Raw genomic sequence first — 23604 nt, forward strand, 5'->3', positions numbered from 1 at the left:
AAGATCACTTCTAGAAGTCTGCGTGCAATTCTGGTCTCCCTGATATAGGAAAGATGTTGTGAAACTTGAAAGGGCTCAGAAAAGGTTTACAAGCATGTTGACGTGGTTGGAGGGTTTCAGATATGGGGGAAGAGGCTGAATAGGCTGGGGCTATTTTCCCTGTAGCTTTGGAGGCGAAAGGGTGACCTTAGCAGTTTATAAAATCATGAGAGGCATGGATAGAGTGAACATCCAAGGTATTTTCCCCAGGGTTGGGGAGTTCAAAACTAGAGGGCGTAGTTTTAGGGTGAGGGGCAAGATTTAAAAATGGACCTAAGGAGTAACTGTTTCGCGCAGAGGGTGGTGTGTGTATGGAATGAGCTGCCAGAGGAAGTGACGGAGGCTGGTATAATTACTACATTTAAAAGGCATCTGGATGGGTATGTGAATAGGATGGGTTTAGAGGAATTTGGGCCAAATGGATGAGTTGGATCAAAGAGTCTGTTTCTGTGCTGTACAGAGGAGAGTCTAGGAGATTACAGAAATGAAGAGATGGGCAGCGGCAAAGAAAAGATGGAAATCCAGAATAAAAACATTAACATCCTGATACGGCTTGATCAGAAATCTATGTAGGTCAATAAACCGTGGATGTTCTCTGGCTTTTCAGGTAGTATGCTGCAGATCTGGCAGGAATGTATTGGAATATTTAAGTTTCATGATAAAAAAAACATGAACGACTAACAACATATGATTAAAGACAGAAAAAACATTATGAAGTGGAATTAGTTGTTTGGCAGTGTTGTTGAAACCTAACTGTTGAAGCGTTTCATCTTATACTGTCTGGGCAAAATGGAAGAACACTGAGTTTCAAATGGAACAATGATTTATACTGTATGAGAAAAGGTTACAGACTGGTTTTGGAAGACAAAAAGTTTCAGAAACCTTTTTGCAGCAGTTCTGAAGCAGAATAGGTAGTCTCAGTAATGGCATCAAAATGTGTGGGTGCAGGCTCATGTCAGGGTCAAACATGACACCATGCTGGTAAATATCCAATTGATCTCAGGCAGCTATCAGGCATCAGAGGGATGGAGTTGGTGGCTAGCGAAGAAAGCTTTGAGAAAAGGCTGAAGACAATGGCTTCAATCTGTGCAACATTTAGTTGAGGGAAATTTCTGCTCATTCAGTGTTGCTTCAGAATAGAAGGGGAGTCAAGAGCTGATGCCATTAGTATAACACAACTCACCAAATATATACACTACTCTAACTCTGACTTCTTGTGCATCCTGACTAATTTTTTTTTGCTAGGTTTTTGGTCAAGTAACCTCATTGCACTTTTTGATTCAGTGTCACATTTTGTTTTCTTAATGCTCTTGAAACACTTCAGGATGTTTTATTATATTAAAATTGCAATAGAAGTGCACATTCTTTTTGAGATGGGTTTAATGGACAAGATGAACTTGGAGGGGACATGGGGGAGATAGGAAAAGAAACTGCAGAAAGTTGAAAGGTTACGTGTTTAGGGCAGGACAAGGAAGGAGTTGCTAGGAAATTTAGAACAGTAGGCTAGCAGAGATACATGGCTAGAATGGTCCTGAGCTTGGTGATAAAGAAATCTGAGAGTTCCTCATAATTTTTGTGGAAGCAGAGGATGAGGAAAGCAGTCTAGAAGGCTTTGAGAAGATGGCTTGCAATACAGAAAAGAAGCTGGATTTATCTTTATATTCCAGGATGCTTCTGGAACAGTGAGCAGTTTTAGCAAATGAAAGGATGACTTGACAACACTTTGTGAATGCTATGAATGACTAAACCAGTTAGTACATACAAAATGAACAAACTCATTATTGAAGGAATCCTTCTTGTGATAGATCAGATATTTATCAGATTCGTACATTGGCTTGTACAAGGAAACAAAATGCTGAATCACTGATCCTATAAATAATTTACGGCACATCCAAATCATTCAATGCTTGAGATTTCCATGCAACTTGCAATGGTTTCCATTCAATTTATGTTGAGATGGACACACTGAAAGCAATATATAAATATCTGGTTGGTCAGTATTTATAGACCCAAGGTTTGGACCTTGTCAAATATTTTACCAACAGACCACATTGGATAATTTTAAATTAACTATAAATATACTGTGACCAATTATTCAACAATTCTTTCAACAACATAGCATTGTTTAAAAAACAGATCCCAAAAATAATTTGTTAACAAATCATTCAATTAAAAAAAGTAGTTAACTAAAATATTATTTATACAGCACATATAAAAAAAAGTGAATAATAACACAAAATAAGCCATTTTACTTAATGAACACAAATGCAGTTCATATGCAATACAACATGACAAGGTTCTTACCTGCTGATTCGATCATGCTGAAAAAAAGAGAAAAAAAAGCCTTTAGGCTGTTGCGGAGTGCTGATGAACAACATATTGAGGAATCCAGGCTAGTAATTTTGGGTTGTAATTACATGTTGTATGCAAGAGAATAGTTTCTGTCTGTGCTTACAAGCTACTTTATAAAATATGTGCAACATTACCCTGCAGAAAGAGCACCTTCCATTTACTTGCTACTGATGCAGCTTAATGAGACCTGTCCTGCTGTATCTTTTGGTTAAAAACAACTGCCTCAATGATGTGCACGATAGATCAATGTTTGGAAGGTTGTCAGTAAGCTTGCCTTTCTGGAAATGCTTTGGGAGTAGACTTGCAAGCAGAAACAAGTTTTACAGGTTTTCAACTGGACTAACAGCATGGTAATGCCAGACAGGAAAGGAATTGGTTAAGTTAACATTACTTATTGCTTTTTGCCACAGGACTAAACACAGCAGCAACTCAAAATAAAATACAATCTCTCAGCTGGGAGAGAGAAACAATGTGAAGTGAGAGACAACTTGCAGCAAAATTATTTGCTTTTTGTTTATATTGCTGTCAAGTACTTGTCAAATTCTGATCATGTTTCACTGTAAAACTATGTTGTTTTATATTTATGCAAAAATTCAAACTATTTTCATTGGCTTATGAAATAACTAAGCCACACAGACAATGTGAAAACAAACTAGTTCTGTTAAAGTTTTAGCAAGTGCAGTAAAATCAGCCCCCTTGGCATACAGAAGAAAATGCCAAGTTGCCCACTCAATCACAACCATACAAGCGCCACTGAAAGTACAGGTATATGCACTCTATAGAAAAAATATAGCAATCTTGATAATGAAGCTTACTGCGGTCAAAGTTCTCACATGAACTGCATTGAAGACAAAATTTAGCACAGGAAACTGATTGCTGTCAAAAGCATTCTCCAGTCAATACTGTTTTCATAGAAAGCATCTTCACCTCTATATAACCAGCCATGAACTAAAATTGTAGTTATTATTGGCAAGCAAAAGGATAATGAGTTACAAGATCATGCATGCATTGTTGCAATGCTTTTACACTATTATGGGGTCTTCCACTAAAATACCATGTCAATAACAACAGTTAAATTATACACAAGATGTCTGAAGTCATTGAAGGTATTTTAATTTGCTACATTTTAGTTTTGAATTTTCTACTTTTTAATCTAGTGCAAAGTTAGTATTTACCACAAAGCATCTAAAGGTCTAGCAGTATGATACAATCTGAGGAAAATACTACAGCTGGCTTTAGAATTAGTGAATGTAAAGATATTATGCTGATATATATATGAACAGCTAGCAACTTCAGGAAATGGTCAGAAGGTGGAAATGTTTTCACCATCAGCTATTCTGACAGAAATTAATTCACAATGGAGGTTAACACTATTTCTTTCCACAGGTGCTGCTTGACCTGCAAATATTTCCATGTTTTGCTTCTTTTAGAGTTTTGACATATGCAGTAATTTTTTTTTAAAAATCAGGACACTAATTAAGACTTACATTTCTACCATAAAAATACAACTCATGCTGCAAAAGGAGCTACAATGATTCAGAAAAATTCTGAATAATAGAAATTATACAGAAAGATATTACACTTTAACAACAGTTTGAATTCAAATTACAAAGTAGATTACTCATTCTGATAATTTTCACTCTTGGCACATTCTAATCTTCACTCCTACAGTCTGACTCAGTATATGAAACAGTCTTAACTATACAAGGTCAGTTTTCTATAATTCAGGTTTTAGTTAATTTAGTAGACTGGTAACTCTGTTCAATTAGCTTTATACAGTTCATTTCAAAATAAATTTGAACAAGGCATTTCTGTAACAAGCTTCATATCACATGACACCAGATTATACCCAACTGGTTTATCTGAAAACACTAGCTTTCGAAATGCTGCTTGATCATCAGGTGTTAGTGAGAGAAGACCTCAGACACAGAATCAAGGAGGAAAAGACCAAAGAGTCATACAACTCATGGGAATGATTTTTGATCTTGTCCACAACCGATGACTCCACATCACGTTTCACATCAGCTATTTGCAATAGAAAATACTAATGACAGTCTACAAATTTGTGTTGCAAACATTTCGTCCCCTGTCTAGGTGATATCTTCAGTGCTTGGGAGCCTCCTGTGAAGCGCTTCTGTGGTGTTTCCTCCAGCATTTACAGTGGTTTGAATCTGCCGCTTCCGGTTGTCAGTTCCAGCTGTCCGTTGCAGTGGCCGGTATATTGGGTCCAGGTCGATGTGCTTATTGATTGAATCTGTGGATGAGTGCCATGCCTCTAGGAATTCCCTGGCTGTTCTCTGTTTGGCCTGTCCTATAATAGTAGTGTTGTCCCAGTCGAATTCATGTTGCTTGTCATCTGCGTGTGTGGCTACTAAGGATAGCTGGTCGTGTCGTTTCGTGGCTAGTTGGTGTTCATGGATGCTAGCAAAACCAATGTAGTGTACAAAATCCCATGCAAGGACTGCACAAAACACGACATAGGACAAACAGGAAGACAGCTAATGATCCGCATCCATGAACACCAACCAGCCACGAAACGACACGACCAGCTATCCTTAGTAGCCACACACGCAGATGACAAGCAACATGAATTCGACTGGGACAACACTACTATTATAGGACAGGCCAAACAGAGAACAGCCAGGGAATTCCTAGAGGCATGGCACTCATCCACAGATTCAATCAATAAGCACATCGACCTGGACCCAATATACCAACCACTGCAACGGACAGCTGGAACTGACAACCGGAAGCGGCAGATTAAACCACTATAAATGCCGGAGGAAACATCACAGAAGCGCTTCACAGGAGGGTCCCAAGCACTGAGGATGTCACCTAGACAGGGACAAAACGTTTGTAACACAAATTCCCAGCTCGGCGAACAGAACCACAACAACGAGCACCCGAGCTACAAATCTTCTCACAAACTTTGGACAGTCTACAAACTTTTGCAGAAAGTTATACTAATCAAGATTATTCCCTTAAAACTATTTGCTGTTTCAAACAAAAGTTTAGTCATATTAGTAAATAGAGATACTAGCCAATAAACAGGATTTAAAGGATTTGTATCAGTAAACCTCCAAGACTTCTTCACAAAGGGCATACTAGTACTGTGAACTGAATTGTTCATTTGTAGTTAAGGCTCAAAATAATAGTTTGCTGTGCCCCAATTATTGGTCTGTCATCGGTGTTGTTTTAACAGATGTTCTTAAAAAGTGAGCAATAACAAATATCATATATTAGGCATATACTTTTTTGCCTAAAAACACATTCAATTTCTTGAAATTTACTTCTAAACAATGCACAAAGAAGAAAATTACACTATAAAAGTATGAATGCATTCACAAATGCAACTCAAAATAGTGCAAGGTCACAACGTATCAGAAAGGTTTGGCTTTGTCAATTACATGAAGAAACAAACTATAAACTTAATACATGTGCTAGGTCAGTCTGAATATTTGTGGTCTCTACATTGGTGAGACGAATTGCTGACTGGGTGATCGCTTGTAGAATACCTACATTTTGTCTGCAAAAATGACCCTGAACTTCTGGTTGCCTGCCACTGCGACACACCATCATGTTCCTTAGCCAATATCTTTCTCAGGCTTGCTGCAGTGCTCCAGCGAAGTTTAGTGCAAGCTGAAAGAGTCCTGGACTCTGCAGCCTTCTGGACTCATATAGTGTTCAATAATTTTAAAGCCTATGCACCTTCTCCCATGTCCTTAACTCCCCACACCAGGCCTTTTCATCACATGGGTTACTCCCACGAACAACTCATTGTCAGCTATTAATGGTTCCTATTAGCAGCTATTCATTCTCCCAGACTGACCTTCACCCATTCCTTTATTCTGCCCAATTGTTTTTCTCTCTCTCTCTCTCTGGGCTCCATTCCCATGCATCATTTACTCCTCCTCCCACCCCCAGCTTTTCTTTAGCAAATATACCAAACATTTCCAAGCAATTAGCAGTTCTGAAGAAGGATCACTGCTCCCTGCTTTCTCACCACAGATGCTGCCAGAGCTGCTGTGTTTTTTCAGTAACTTCTACTCTTCCCCCCTCTCCTCGCCCCCCCCCACCACCCCACACCCACACACCCCCCCCCCCCCCACCCTGCCTCCACCACCCGAGTCTGAATACTTGTTACATCCAAGAAAGAAGATGAAAGTCAAAGACAGGAGGGGGAGTGGTGTTGGTGGTTGAGTGTGGTGTGGCGAGGTGGTTGGATTAATAGTAACAAGAATAGAGAGTAAAAGAGCTTCAATATAAAAATCCTAAAATCTAAGAGTTTACTGCAATGAGCAGCATGCCGAATAGTTCTAACATACTGTTTAAAAAAAAAATCAATTAACATTCTCAGGATAAATATCGCTACTTTTTCTGCTTTCTTCTTTCTTTCGTGTGCCAAGATCATGGGAAGTAATGATATTTTGAAAAGCAATGAGCAAAACACTTACACAGCACAAAAACAGGTCATTCAACCAAGAAGATTCATGCAGTGTTTATGTCTCACACAAATCTCCACCCATTCCATCTGACCTCATCAACAAATCCTCACATTCTTTTGTTTCTTGTGTGCTAATGAAGTTTCCCAGAATCCATCTGAGACAGTAGGAAGAGAAAGACATTTGTGCAAAGTAAGAATAACACCTGAAGTTCCTATCCTGATAAAGAATAAAATAACAGTGTGGAAAAATAACCTTTCGGGGGAAAAAAAGGTTATTTGTAAAATAGAGGAAAATTATACTTAGAACTACAGTACTAAGTGTGAACAAATTTCTACAGTTGACTAAAACGAGTTATGTACCAGGCAGGGAGGTCATTCGTAATTTTTTTAAAAATGAACCAAAAATCAGTTACACATTTACCAACATTTTTGGAGCATTTCAAATACATAACCATATCAATTGCTGTTTGTTTATTTCAACTTCTAATGTGAAAAACAAGAATCAACATTTGTTTCACTATAATACTAAAATATAATACTCTTACAATCGAGTTAAAAGGAATTATAACAGCTGATTTTAAAAAATAAGACTACACCAGGAGTTTTTTTTTACTGAATTCTTTTTTCAAACTCTGCTCACTGTGCAGCATATCTGTCAATTACTTTGTTTTTTGTCGTTAGTTACTTTGGCTATCTTCTATCTGACTTACAAACAATACAAGATCCAAAGTGCAACTAACACTCTTAGTAAACACCCAGATAAATTGAAACACAAAGTCCCAATCATCTGCATAGTTAAGTCGCCTGCTCTGGGTCATCCTCAAACTGGTTCTGTGATTAATGAGCCCTCATTTGCAATTTTTTCGTTGATGCAATGAAATAACTAATTTTACAGCCTTCAGTGAATATTTTTATACCAATGTGGCTCGAACGCAAAAATGAAAATCTCTTTCATCATTGCTCTAAACTGCAAGTATTGCAAATTAAATATCTCCAGTTCTTTAGCTAAGTTATCCCACTTGCTGTTTAATGATCATTGTCTACTTATCCTATCCATGCCCCTCATAATTTTATAAACCTCTGTAAGGTCATTCCTCAGCCTTCGACGCTCCAGGGAAAACAGCCCCAGCCTGTTCAACCTCTCCCTATAGCTCAAATCCTCCAACCCTGGCAACACTCTTGTAAATCTTTCCTGAACCCTTTCAAATTTCACAACATCTTTCCAATAGGAAGGAGACCGGAATTGCATGCAATATTCTAACAGTGGCCTAACCAATGTCCTGTACAGCCGCAACATGACCTCCCACCTCCTGTACTCAATACTCTGACCAATAAAGGCAAGCGTACCAAACGCCTTCTTCACTATCCTATCTACCTGCAACTCCACTTTCAAGCAACTATAAACCTGCACTCCAATGTCTCTTTGTTCAGCAACATTCCAGAGGACCTTATCATGAAGTGCATAAGTCCTGCTAAGATTTGCTCTTATCTTTTTAAACATTGGTACCGATCAGGTACCAATGTTCTGGCGAAGAGGATAAATAGGGTGGTCAGTAGGACTTTAAACTTCTGAGTTGGGGGGGAAGGGAAAGTGAAAGCAACAGGGAGTATGGAGGTAAATGGAAAGATAAGCAGCAGGATAGCATGTTTCCAGGCGGATTTAAAATTGAGGCAGACTGAGAATGCAGAAAAAAGCAAGGATAACTTAGGACATATGACTTACAACATCTCTAATAAGGAAGTTAGCATTAAGGCACTTTACCTGAATGCTCGTAGCATTCATAACAAAGCCGATGAATTAATGGCACAGATAATAGTGAATGATTATGATGTAGTAGGCATCACAGAGACTTGGTTACAGGGGGGTCAGGACTGGCAGTTAAACCTCCATGGTTTTTCGACTTATCGAAAAGACAGAGAGGTGGGCAGAGGGGGTGGAGTTGCCTTGTTAGTTAAGAACAAAATTAAATCTATGGTATTGAATGACATAGCGTCGGATGATGTGGAGTCTGTGTGGGTGGAATTGAGGAACCACAAAGGCAAAAAAACCATAATTGGAGTTGTGTACAGACCTCCTAACAGTGGTCAGGACCAGGGACGCAACATGTACCGGGAAATAGAGAAGGCATGTCAGAAAGGCAAGGTTACATTGATCATGGGTGACTTCAATATGCAGGTGGACTGGGTAAATAATGTTGCTAGTGGATCTAAAGAAAGGGAATTCATGGAATGCTTACAGGATGGCTTTTTGGAACAGCTAGTCATGGAGCCCACAAGAGAGCAGGCTATTCTGGACCTAGTGCTTTGCAATGAACCAGACTCTATAAAAGATCTTAAAGTAAGGGAACCCTTAGGAAGTAGCGACCATAATATGGTAGAGTTCAGTCTGGAGTTTGAAAGGGAGAAGGCGAAATCTGATGTAATGGTGTTACAGTTGAATAAAGGTAATTATGAGGGCATGAGAGAGGAACTGACTAAAATAGACTGGAAGCAGAGGCTAACCGGGAAGACACTAGAGCAAAAATGGCAGGAGTTTGTAGGTATAATTGAGGACACTGTACAGAGGTTCATTCCCAAGAAAAGAAAGATTAACCGGGGAGGGATTAGACAACCTTGGCTGACAAAGGAAGTCAGGAAATGTATTAAAGAAAAAGAGAGATCCTATAAAGTGGCTAAGAACAGTGGGAAATCAGAAGATTGGGAAGGATACAAAAGCCAACAGAGGATAACAAAGAGTGTAATAAGAAATGAGAGGATCAAATATGAAGGTAGGCTAGCCAGTAATATTAGAAATAATAGTAAAAGTTTCTTTCAGTACATAAGAAACAAACGACAGGCAAAAGTAGACATTGGGCCACTTCAAACTGATGCAGGGAGCCTAGTGATGGGAGATAAGGAAATAGCAGGAGAACTTAACAAGTACTTTGCGTCAGTTTTCACAGTGGAAGACAGGAGTAATATCCCAAAAATTAAAGGGTGTCACGGGGCTGAGTTGAGTATGGTTGCCATTACGAAAGAGATAGTGCTAGAAAAGTTAAAAAGTCTTAAAATTGATAAATCTCCTGGCCCCGATGGGATACACCCTAGAGTTCTGAGAGAGGTTGCTGAGGAAATAGCAGAGGCATTGGTTGAGATCTTTCAAGAGTCACTGGAGTCAGGAAAGGTCCCGGACGATTGGAAGATGGCTGTAGTAACCCCCTTGTTCAAGAAAGGATCAAGGCAAAAGATGGAAAATTATAGGCCAATCAGCTTAACCTCGGTTGTTGGTAAAATTCTAGAATCCATCATTAAGGATGAGGTTTCTAAATTCTTGGAAGAGCAGAGTCTGATTAGAACAAGTCAACATGGATTTAGTAAAGGGAGGTCATGCCTGACAAACCTGTTGGAATTTTTTGAAGAGGTAACAAGTAGGTTAGACCAGGGGAACCCAGTGGATGTGGTCTATCTGGACTTTCAAAAGGCCTTTGATAAGGTGCCACACGGGAGACTGCTGAGCAAGGTGAGGGCCCATGGTGTTCGAGGTGAGCTGCTGGGATGGATTGAGGATTGGCTATCTAACAGAAGGCAGAGAGTTGGGATAAAAGGTTCTTTTTCAGAATGGCAGCCGGTGACGAGCGGTGTCCCGCAGGGTTCGGTGCTGGGGCCACAGCTGTTCGCATTATATATTAATGATTTGGATGAGGGAACCGGGGGCATTCTAGCGAAGTTTGCCGATGATACAAAGTTAGGTAGACAGGCAGGTAGTACTGAGGAAGTGGGGAGGCTACAGAAGGATCTAGACAGGTTGGGAGAGTGGTCCAGGAAATGGCTGATGGAATTTAACGTGAGCAAGTGCGAGGTCTTGCACTTTGGCAAAAAGAATATAGGAATGGACTACTTTCTAAATGGTGAGAAACTTAATAAAGCCAAAGCACAAAGGGATCTGGGAGTGCTAGTCGAGGATTCTCTAAAGGTAAACATGCAGGTTGAGTCTGTGATTAAGAAAGCGAATGCAATGTTGTCTCTTATCTCAAGAGGGTTGGAATATAAAAGCAGAGATGTACTACTAAGACTTTATAAAGCTCTGGTTAGGCCCCATTTGGAGTACTGTGTCCAGTTTTGGTCCCCACACCTCAGGAAGGACATACTGGCACTGGAACGTGTCCAGCGGAGATTCACACGGATGATCCCTGGAATGACAGGTCTAGCATATGAGGAACGGCTGAGGATACTGGGATTGTATTCGTTGGAGTTTAGAAGATTAAGGGGAGATCTAATAGAGACGTACAAAATAATACATGGCTTTGAAAAGGTGGATGCTAGAAAATTGTTTCTGTTAGGCGAGGAGACTAGGACCCGTGGACACAGCCTTAGAATTAGAGGGGGTCATTTCAGAACGGAAATGCGGAGACATTTCTTCAGCCAGAGAGTGGTGGGCCTGTGGAATTCATTGCCACGGAGTGCAGTGGAAGCCGGGACGCTAAATGTCTTCAAGGCCGAGATTGATAGGTTCTTGTTGTCTAGAGGAATTAAGGGCTACGGGGAGAATGCTGGCAAGTGGAGCTGAAATGCGCATCAGCCATGATTGAATGGCGGAGTGGACTCGATGGGCCGAATGGCCTTACTTCCACTCCTATGTCTTATGGTCTTATGGTCTTATAAAGCAAAATGGATCCAAATGGAATAGATGCCAGGCATATTTCATGCGCATTGCTCTAATTTTCTACAACTAAAAATTTAATTACTAAAACTAAAAATTAATATATTAAAACACATCAAACATGAACAAGGTATTCATAAAACCAGAAGTATACATATTGTATTTATCTCTCTAAATAAAATACCAGATTTTAATTAATGTTAAATTTCTATCTCATTACATCAAAGTGGCTTTCTTTTTTAAAAATGATTATTTTACTGAACTTTCAGTACAATAAATGGAAGATAAGTAACTAACATTCGCAAGTCTGACTACATCACTGATACCTACATGCCTGGCTTCAGAATATTTTTAAAAACAATAAGATCAAAGCTTCTAAACAAAAGAACATGTTTCAGACCAAATCACCTACCTCAGATCTTCAGCAGATATGGCTGCACAATCGATTGGATACAGTATGCTAATACAAATATAATACTGCAGATACTGGAAATTTGAAACAAAAACGAAAAGTGGAGAACTCAGCAGATCTTCAGAATGAAGAGAAGCCATACTGGATTCAATACATTAATTCCTTTTCTCTCTCCACAATGCTGCCAGACCTGCTGAATTTTTCTCGCACTTTATGTTTTTGCTTTGAAAGAGCACACTAACTTATGGAATAACACTGATTACATGTACTTACAACCCACAACAGTGGAGATACCAGTATAAGCAGCTTACTGTTTTGATGCTATTTGGACCTCACAGCATAATAGCAAGTCAAAGTATTTAATGTTAAATGACAGTTCATTTGTACAATTGAGTTTTTTCCCCTCTCAGACTGGGACGCACGCAAAGAAACTGTACAGATAAAAGAAAATCTAGGTTCCAATAAAACTGACTTTCAATTCAACATAAATTAAGTTCACCTGCACTGCATTTTTCTGCATTAAGCATTGATTTGCAAGAGCGTTCCAAATAGAAATGTAAATCAAAGTCTAATTCAAATTTCATGGTCCAGTTCAAATTGTCATCTTCTGAGTCAAATAGAAATTAAAAATGTATTGCTCTTTCCCTTTATGACAAAGATGTGGCATTTGTTAATACAAGGTTAATAAGTTGCAAAGCCACAATTTTCCTAAATATTCCAATCAGCAAATCAAAAAAATACAAGGCACTACATCAACTCTCAGTTATGCTGTTTTCAGAACATGTTGGAACCTGGAACTTGCGATGTTGCTTTATTATCACACATACTCAACCATCCACTTTTTCTTATGAACACATTGCTGATAATTCAGTGGTTCTCAAACCAAATCGGCTTTGTCTAAAATCACTGTACAACAATATATAAAATATATTTTAGATTCTGAAGTATGGATAGTTCTGGTTGACAAGCACTCAGAACAGCAGACCAAACTTTCATAAACATATCACCAAATGCAAAGCGTTCCATATTTCAGATGAAAATATTGGAAAAACAAAGGTTTGCATTTTAGAATATGTGTATTGCAAAATAATTGCAATAAACACTGGCAGCCCTGAAAATAAATATGGAAGGCTATTTTTGGGAACAATGCATTTTAGCTTACATTGATCGCTTTCGTTAATTCTTTCCAAATTTGCAAATTAGAAAGCAATACTCCTGCACTGGAAGCAGTTTAGAGAAGGTTACCAGACCTATAGCTAGATTGGATAGGTTTTCTTACACTTCTAGGTTCAACTTTTCCTTGTAAGAGATGCTTGAGTGAAACATAGAAAGATCCTGAGGGGTCTTGACAGGATGCATATGGAAAAGCACTTTCATCTTAGAAGGAAAATCAGAAATAGGGGGTCACTGTTCAGAAAGAAAAGGGTCACCCACTTAAGGCAATTGGTGGGGGGGGGAAGGGAATCGTTTTCTTAGATAGGTCATGACTCTTAGGAGTTTTCTCCCTCAAAGGAAGTAAAATCTTTGAATAATTTTAAGTTTGAGGTTATCAGATTTTTGATAAGCAAGGTGATGAAACATTATCAGGGTAGGCAGAAAAGTATAATAATCATGATGTTAATAAATAAAGTAGATTCAAAGGGCTGAGCACCTACTTTTGCTCTTTTCTTTGTCCATGTAATTAAGAACATAAGAAAAAGGAGCAGGAGGCAACCATTTGGCCCTTCGAGCCTGCTCTGCCATTCAGTAAGATCAATGGCTGATCTTTTTGTGTACTCAGCTCCATCCACTCACAGAACCGTCAAATTCCTTTACTGTTCAAAAATGCAGCTCTGCCTTAAAAACATTCAATGAGGTAGCCTCAACTGCTTCACCGGACAAGGAATTGCACAGATTTACAACTTTTTGGGTGAAGACGTTCCTCAATTCAATTGTAAATCTCCTCCCTCTCATTTTGAGACTATGCCCCCTATTTCAAGTTTCACTTGCCAGTGGAAACAACCTCCCTACTTCGATCTTATCTATTCCCTTCATAACTTTTGTATGTTTCTACAAGATCCTCCCTCATTCTTCTAAATTCCAATGAATAAAGTTCCAGTCTACTCAATTTCTCCTCATAAGCAAACCCTCTCAACTCTGGAACCCATGATATGGAGGTGACAGTGTTGGACTAGGGTGGACAAAGTTAATAATCACACACTGGAATCAATCTAGTGAATCTCCAGTGCCAGTGCATCTTTTCTCAAGTAAGGAGACCAAAATCATACACAGTACTCTAGGTTAGGCCTCACAAACACCCTATACAGCTGCAGCATAACCTTCCCATTTTTAAACTTCAACCGTCTAGCAAAGGACAATAATCCATTTGCCTTCTTAATTACCTGCTGCACCTACAAAACAACTTGAAGCTCCATTCTTGAACTTGAGTCCATTATCTCAGCTGACATTTAAGTCTAATGCTGAAAATTTCCTGTAGTACCGAAAAGTCCTGTCTTTCATTTGACATGTAAAACTAACACTGATTGTTGAACTGGACACCAAAGTTCCAACTGCAAGATACAATACGAAACTGGGATGCCTCTTCATGCCTTGCACAAAGCTGCTTCCTTGTTAACCAAACAACAAATATATCTCCTTTTGAGATCTGTGTGCAAATTAGTTTCACTGTTAACCTGGACAATATTGATTATACTTTTATTTCCTGGTTGTGACATATTTAGGGATGACCTGAGGATATGAAAAGGTTCTTTCTTAAGTGGATGTATTTTCGAATAATTTCTTCCACTACAAATTGGTGAGGACCAAATAAGCCGGGCACTGGTAATAATTTATCCACACTCTCCATTTTTATAATGGACCCGTCCAATTTTAATGGTCAATTAAGAAAATTCAACACTAGTAATAATTTTAAAATTTACAGTGTTAGGAAATTCCCAAGTTTCACTGAATACTTTCCATCTCAAAAATCTGCTTTGACAAGCTTGATTCAGCTAGTGACAATTTGATTATTCTCCTCTACTTTTCACTACTGCGCAGCACATGAATATGTCTAACAGACAGACCATTGTCTACTCAGAAGTTTTAATGTTAAGTCTCCTTTATGGTACTTATTTTTTTAAAAAACTGCATTCTTCTATCACATAAACAAATTATCAATTGGATGAAATGCATCAAAATGTCTTGATAAAGTGTAGCTTTCTTTAAGGTGAAATGTTTTCTTCATCATCCTTGATCAAATTAATGCCTAACTTATGACTGCCGCATATAACAATTAAATCTGAAGAGATGTCGAAGTCAAAGCTGGTCACTAACTTAAGTGAAAACTAAACATTATAGTCATGTTCGCATGGTGTAAATTGTTTTACTTCTGATTTAACTGTAGAATCTAACAGTGCTGTGTGCTCATTATTATATTTACCAAACTTACTCGTAGATCGATGAGATGCACCAATATTAATAATTCTACATTAAATTCATAAAACACCCAAGTTTCATTTAAAAATTGAGTATAAAAGAGTTTAATTAATCCAAATAACTCTTCATTTAAAACAATTTAAAAAGTAGTAATTCTACTGTTTGGACTGCAAACCAGTATAAGGGAGTAGAATGGAGGGAAAGAAAGGAAGAGATAGTCAATTAAGTGGAAAGAAGTGGAAGGTCGTATGCAAGAGACATAAACATCAGATTTGATTTTTTTTATATTCGAGTTATCTACTCGTGCTCATGATTACTGTTTGGATGAAAACGCATTGCACCTGGTTATAACGATTATCTTGAATAAGCAACCCTCCAAACATCTACAGTTCATTTTCATACACGAAGAACTGCCAGTCAATTTGTGCACCTCAAGGTAGTCGGTGGCCACAAAATCGCCAGTTTTATTTCAGCTACTGATCGACACCACATTCTAGTGGTGTCTCATATGGAATTCTTCATCATATGAATGCTTTAAAATTGGCCTTTCATTGGCATTTTTAGGTCATGCAGTATCTCTAGAATATCAAAGATACTTTGAACTCCAATAACGTCATCATCCAAATCTATAAAGAATGAAATTATACAATAACTGAAGGTAACATGGAATTACATGAAATGCATCAAAATGCCTTGATTTGACAATGATCAGTTTTCATGAAGATGAAAAGTTTTCTTATATTATCCTTGATAAAATTAATGTACGGTTGCTGCAATAGGTTTCCTTCTATTTCATTCAACATTTCTTTCAGAATTTTAGTGTATTCCAGGCTGGGCTCCTCTGGCAGGTTTTGCCTGGGCCCCAAACTCTGCTTTTCCACTGCACATGAAACAGCAGACAGCTGTTGCTAATTACATAAGACTTCCACAGTAACCTCCCACAAACTGTTCCTGTATATACTTAAAGAGACCACACAATCAGATTTGGAATTAACTGGAGCTAGTTACAATTGCTATTAAACAAAAACAAAACACCATTACTTTCCTTTGGCTTTTTCAGCCTGCTATACATTTAACACACTGATTAAGAGCCTGGGGCATACATATATATTAATGCTAATAACAGAGAAGGAAACATAAGTCCAACATTTCATTGCACCATTAAACAGCAATACAAGTCACACTTCAAAAAACATTGCGCAGCAGACAAAAAAATACATTTGACTAGCATATTTGCTACTACTTGCATGCTTCTAAATCATTCAGTCCAATTAGGAATTGTAATAACAGAGTTAATTGGGGAGGGGGGGGGTGTCAGTCAAATTTCTTTTTTGGATGTACATTTAACTTCAAAATAAGATCTTAAATGATTTTTTTTCTGAAACACTCAAGAACACAAGACTGTTTGGTTTAACTCTCAGTAAATAGGATACTGACTGTTTTCAAGCTTCTATGTGCATTCCATGTATCAGGATGTTTAAAAACCTATCACCCGCAGACCGCATTATTTGCTGCACTGTTGTTAGGCCTCTAATAAAACCACACTAGAGCACTAAAATTAAAGTCAGTCATTTTCTTACTCTGAATGTCTTGCTTGTGGGTGAAGGTGAACAAGGTGGTGTTTCTTGCTGCGGTTTCTTGTTCCTCATTAGATCCTTATTCCTAGAATACAGCGCTGACATTGTTACCAAATTCAAAGAGTTCAAGAACTGATGGATCCTGTACTATATTTACTTTTCCGAGCAAGCTTCTTTCTATGTTCAAACACGTTGCCTTCAGAACTGATTTGTCCCGCGTCCAAAGCTACAATTATTGCGATTTGCTTTACGAAAGTGCAGGTTGACAGGTAAAGTGAAAACAGGGCTGTTAGATGAATTGTTGGTCTTCAAGCTGAGATTTGTTCTTCTTTAGCTGGATCAACAGCTCAGCACATTTAAAAAGAAACAGATGAAGGCATCAAATAAAATCCCAAAGGAATCTTGCAAAACACCACAGCCGCAACGAAGTGGTTTTCAATCTATCTGAATAGAATCATAAGATGAAAGTGAGACAGCCATCAAAACATGATCTTTCATTTTGAGACTTTGTACACTCCAAGGGGTGGAGCACTTCTCGATGATGTACGAATACAGTTAAGTTTTGTTTTGTTCTTATCCTTCGCTGGGTTGCTTCACGCGTTGCTCTCTTTTGGCATTTCAATTTTTTTTTAACTTGAACAGGAATGCTGGAATGAAGCCAAAAGGCATAATTCGCTTTCAGCTGGGAATTAATTTTTTTCTCTCTGAGGAAGAAACTCCTTAAAAATTCTTTATCAGACATCTGGGTTTAACAAGGAAGCCATACTTCAGAACAGAAATCCTTAGATTTAAATAACGTAGAACAACATCACAAACACTTCTGGAATGACTTGCCCATCATTTGATTTAAACCGATCTCTCAATTAAACAAACTTCATTAGGACACAATGAACAATTTGCTATCATTAAATGCTATACGTCAAGCATTCTAATAATATGATATAAACATTACATTAATAATTCTAACTAGTTACTTCGTAGCTAACTTTGGCTGTAAATACTTCTACATACAAAATTTGTCTTTTTCTCATCACAACTAACACACTGAAAAAGCAGTGGAACTTTACAAAGTTTACATTTGGAACAATTCTTTTGGTGGGCTATTAGTTTGGATTTGTAGTCAGGTTAAATTAAGATTATTCACAGATTGTATGTTGTATATTCGATAAAAGCTGGGACTACAAATTGCCTCAAAATAATTTTTTCTCCCCCCCACACAGTTCCACTGTAGGTAATAATATATGCTTTCTTGTTGCATTTGATCTCTCAAAATACATTACCTCAGAAGTTTGAGTTGATGCATTTAGGTATAAGGATTCCTGAATGATGATATAATTTTCAGAAAAATAAAACAATATTTGTTGTGAAACATGCCTTTTTTAAAAAAAAAGCAGCATTCAAGAACCGAGTAAAGGTTAACTGCACAATAGAATGACAGAAATGTTATAGCACAGGAGGCAGCCATTTGGCCCATCATTCTGTTTTAGCTCCCTAAATAAACAGCGTTACTAAATGCCATTCTTCTCCTTTTCCAGATACTCTTTCATATATTTTCTATTTAAATAATCATCTAATGCCCCCTTGAATGCTTTAATTGAACCTACCTCCATCCAACTTCTAGGCAATGAATTCCAGTTCTGAACCAATTGTTGAGAGAAAAATTGTTGTTTCTCATCACATTGGCTTCTTTGCACATCACTTTAAATCTCGTCTCTTTTCTTCCTGATTCTTTTACAAATGGAAACAATCTCTCCTTACCTACTCTATCTGGGTTTCTTCATTTTATTATTAGACTTTGTCTTACGTTTCTTCTCTCCAAATAAAAACAACCCGAACCTCTCAACCTACTCTTGTAACTGAAGCCTCTCATCTCTTGAGCCATCCTTGCAAAGTGTGGCATCCAGAACTGTGTACAAGCTGAGGACTAACAAAGTGTTAGCATAACTCTTTGCTACTGTGTTCCATACACCTATTAATACAGCCCAGGATATTGCACATTGATTAACTGCTCTCAAGAACTATCTTATCACTTTTAAATCACCTGTGCACATAAACACCAAGGTCCTTCTGTTCCTGCACTTGCTCTAGCATTATAATGCTTAATTTATAATCATCTTTCAATAATCTTCATAATGAAGTACACCACCTCAAACTTCTGAGGTGATGCATTTTGAGATATCAAATGCAACAGTAAAGTATGCTGTAAATGGCAGGGCCCTTAGGAGCACTGAAACACAAAGGGATCTTTGGGTGCAAGATCATATCTCCATGGAAGTGGCAACACAAATGAATACGATGGTAAAGAAGGCATACGCATGCTTACCCCAAGGGTACCAAGGATAAAAGTTGGCATGTTGCAAATATATAAAAATTTAGTAAGGCCAGATTATACTAATGTGATGACCACAGCTGCTCACAATGAGAATGATGTGGAGGCTTTGGAGAGAGCGTAAAAGAGGATTTACCAGGATGATGCCTTAATTGGAGTGAATTAGCTCTATGGAGAGGTTGGACAAACTTGGATTGGTTTTTCCCCAGCGTGTTGGAGGCTGAAGGCAGACCTGATACAAGTATATGAAATTGAGAGGGGAATGGATAAGCTGGGCAATTTACTCAGAGTAATGTCAAATACTAGGGGGCATTGGTTTCAGGTGAGAGGGGAGTGTTTAAAGGAAATGTACAAAGCAAGTTTTGCTTTACACAGATGGTGTAAGTGCCCAGAACACGCTGCAAGGGAAGAAGAGATGACAGCAACATTTAACAGGCATTTAGAAAGATACACGAGTAGGCAGAGAATAGAGGGACATGGACTATTTGGTGTGCTTTCTGCATTGAACTTCATTGTCTCCTTTGCCTACTCCCAACAACATATCATTTCCTTTTAAAGTTTCATACTGTCCTACTCTTAATTCACAACTCTTCCAAGTTTTGTATCATCTACAAAGTTTGAAACTGTTCCTGTATACAAGATCTAGATCATGAATATATAGCAGAAAAAGCAAAGCTCTCAATACCAACCCCTCCAATACAAACCTTCCCACAGCTCAAAAAGGATCCATTACCATAACTCTGCTCCCTGTTACGCAGCCAATGTTGTATTCACGTTGCTACTGTGCCTTTTATTCCACTGATCTCTAACATTTCTCAAGTCAATATATTGCATCACTATATTGAGCTGTTTCTGGAAGTCTTTGTACATCATAATCAACAGCATTATCCTAATCCACCATTTCTGTAAGCTTTTCAAAAAGACATCAGCAAGTTAGTGAAACACTATTTTCCCTCTAGAAAGCTATGCTGGCTCTTCATAGTTAAAGCATCTTTTTTCACAGGATTCTATTCTGAATAATTGTTTCTAGAAGCTTCCCTATCACTGAAGTTAAAATGAAACGTCTAAGAGTTAAAAAGATTGATTTCCATCTTTGTTTTTGAAATAATTATTTCACTGTTATTTTTTCAAATGTATATAATTGTTAACATTAATAATCTTGAAAATATGTACAATCAGAATATCTGACTGGCATGAATTTACGTCTTTTTTTCCCAAAAGCTCATTCCAAACAGATAATTTCAAGTGGTGTAAGTGCCAACTGCAACTGGACTGAAGTTATAAGGAATCAGATAAAAGTATTGAACACAAATTTACACTGAATTATTTTAGGACTGTGACCATAATTCTAGTAGTTTTAAAATAGTGATGGAAAAGGTTAGACCAGATCTAAAAGGTGAAGTTCTAAATTGGAGAAAGGCCAATTTTGATGGTATTAGGCAAGAACTTTCAAAAGCTGATTGGGGGCAGATGTTCGCAGTAAAGGGACGGCTGGAAAATGGGAAGCCTTCAGAAATGAGATAATGAGAGTCCAGAGAAAGAATATTCCTGTTAAGGTGAAAGGAAAGGCTGGATGATTAAAGAAATTTGGGGTTTGGTTCAGAAAAAGAAGGAAGCATATTTCAAGTATAGACAGGATAGATCGAGTGAATCCTTAGAAAAGTATAAAGGCAGTAGGAGTATACTTAAGAGGCAAATCAGGAGGACAAAAAGGGGATATGAAATAGCTTTGGCAAATAGAATTCAGGAGAATCCAAAGGGTTTTTACAAATACATCAAGGACAAAAGGATAATTAGGGAGAGAATAGGACCCCTCAAAAGATTAGCAAGGTGGCCTTTGTGTGAAGCCACTGGAGATGGGGGAGATACTAAACGAGTACTTTGCATCAGTATTTACTGTGGAAAAGGACATGGAAGATAAAGAATGTAGGGAAATAGATGGTGACATCTTGAAAAATGTCCATCTTATAGAGGAGGAAGTACTGGATGTCTTGAAACGCATAAAAGTGAATAAATCCTCAGGACCTGATCAGGTGTACCCTCATACTTTGTGGGAAGCTAGGGAAGTGCTTGCTGGGCCTCTTACTGAGATATCTGTATCAACGATAGTCACAGTTGAGGTGGCGGAAGACTGGAGGTTGACTAAAGTGGTGCCACTATTTAAGGACAAGCCAGGGAACTGTAGACTAGTGAGTTTGATGCTGGTGGTGGGCAAGTTGTTGGAGGAATTCCTGAGGGACAGTACGTACATGTATTTGGAAAGGCAAGGACTAATTATGGATAGTTAACATGGTTTTGTGCATGGGAAATCATGGCTCACAAACTTGATTGAGCTTTTTGAAGAAGTGACAAAGAGGAATGATGAGGGCAGAGCAGTAATTGTGAACTATATGGACCTCAATATGGTGATCGACAAGGTTCCCCATGGGAGACTGGTTAGCAAGGTTAGATCACATGGAATACAGAGAGAACTAGCCATTTGGATGCAGAACTGGCTCAAATGTAGAAGACAGACATAGTGATGGAGGGTTGTTTTTCAGACTGGAGGCCTGTGACCAGTGGAGTGCCACAAGGATCGGTGCTGGGTCCACTACTTTTCATCATTTATATAAATGATTTGGATGTGAGCGTAAGAGGTGCAGTTAGTAAGTTTGCAGCTGACACCAAAATTGGAGGTGTAGTGGACAGTGATGGAGGTTTCTTCAGATTACAACTGCGTCTTGATCAGATGGGCCAGTGGGTTTAGAAGTGGCAGATGGATTTTAATGTAGATAAATGCGAGGTGCTGCATTTTGGGAAAGCAAATCTTAGCAGGACTTATACACTTAATGGTAAGATCTGAGGGAGTGTTGCTGAACAAAGAGACCTTGGAGCGTAGGCATTTGGTATGCTTTGCTTTATTGGTCAGAGTATTGAGTACAGGAGTTACGAGGTCATGTTACGGCTGTACAGGACATTGGTTAGGCCACTTTTGGAATATTGCGTGCAATTTTGGTCTCCTTCCCATCGGAAAGATGCTGTGAAACTTGAAAGGGTTCAGAAAAGATTTACAAGGATGTCGCCAGGGTTGGAGGATTTGAGCTCGAGGGAGAGGTTGAGGTCGCTCGGGGTGTTTTCCCTGGAGCGTCAGAGGCTGAGGGGTGACCTTATAGAGGTTTTTAAAATCATGAGGGGCATGGTTAGGATAAATAGACAAAATCTTTTTCCTGGAATGGGGAGTCCAGAATTCAAGGGCATTGGTTTAGGGTGAGGGGGGAAAAATACAAGAGAGACCTAAGAGGCAACGTTTTCACGCATAGGGTGGTACCGTTTATGGAATGAGCAGCCAGAGGAAGTGGCAGAAGCTAGTACAATTGCAACATTTAAAAGGCAACATGATGGGTATATGAACCGGAGAGATTTGGAGGGATATGGGCTGGGTGCTGGCAGGTGGGACTAAATTGGGTTGGGGTATCTGGTTGGCATGGACACATTGGACTGAAGGGTCTTTTTCCGTGCTGTATATTTCGAGGACGCTATGGCTGATAAAGGGAATAAATCAGTGGAATTCAGTAATAGATAAAAAGTAATACAGTCAAATTTGGAAAGCACTTCAGATTTAAGTAGGTTAAAAAAGTCCAGTTTTGAAAGAAACAAAATCATTGCTTAATCAAAAATGATTTTCAACATTTAGATCATGCACAAAATGTTTCATACTCCAAAGTGGTACATCTCTATATCCCTTATTAATTTACCGTTTCTTACGATAAGACTTCACGTACTTGTTAAATTCAATCTTTTCCTTGAGGAAGCAAAGTATTCATACACCAACAATTCTGAAACGGTGTTGCGCAAATCTGCTGCACAGCATAAAAACACTGATCCCTCTTGATTTCAAATCAGTAATCAATAACTGTTTTCTACTTGCAAAAGATATTAGATGAATTTATATATACTGAAATCCAAAACTTAAATGACTGAACAAGTCAAGGAAATTATCACAAAGATAATGTCCACTTTGACTTCTCTCTTTGAACACTAATACACAGTTAATGCTGTATGTGCTACACTCATGTTTGCCTAGTTTCATTCAGTGGCAATGCTGGATCTGAGGACCGTAACATGAATCTGTAGTAATATTTAAGATGAAAACTGAGTATGTACTTGAAAAGAAAAACATCTGCAGAGCTATGGAGAAGCAGCAGAGGAGTGGACCAAACTAACTAGCTTTTTAGAAGGCCAGCACAGTCACAATAGACCAAATAGCCTACTCCTATGTTGTACAAAACCATAATTTATTGACCACCAACTCAGTTACTTATTAGAAAAAACAAAAATTATCCCGCTTTCTGATAGTTTGTTTCACCAAAGGGAGATTTATTAATTGGTAACTTGTCGACCTCCCAGCAATGCACTTCA

General features: G+C 38.3%; 1 protein-coding gene across 4 annotated transcripts in view; it reads right to left on the reverse strand.

The window, feature by feature from the left end:
- Window positions 1-23604, reverse strand: part of LOC140467148 (protein phosphatase 1 regulatory subunit 12A-like) — a 271396-nt gene that overhangs the window by 23593 nt on the left and 224199 nt on the right. For 3 of the 4 annotated variants that reach the window (XM_072563240.1, XM_072563241.1, XM_072563243.1), the window contains one exon: window positions 2344-2360. In XM_072563240.1, coding sequence (XP_072419341.1) covers window positions 2344-2360 — 17 coding nt within the window. Of the gene's footprint in view, window positions 1-2343; window positions 2361-16880; window positions 17414-23604 lie in introns of those variants that run through there. The other variant, XM_072563245.1, reaches the window with a different exon arrangement.

The sequence above is a fragment of the Chiloscyllium punctatum genome, chromosome 45 (assembly GCF_047496795.1).
Source record: "Chiloscyllium punctatum isolate Juve2018m chromosome 45, sChiPun1.3, whole genome shotgun sequence".
NCBI lineage: Eukaryota > Metazoa > Chordata > Chondrichthyes > Orectolobiformes > Hemiscylliidae > Chiloscyllium > Chiloscyllium punctatum.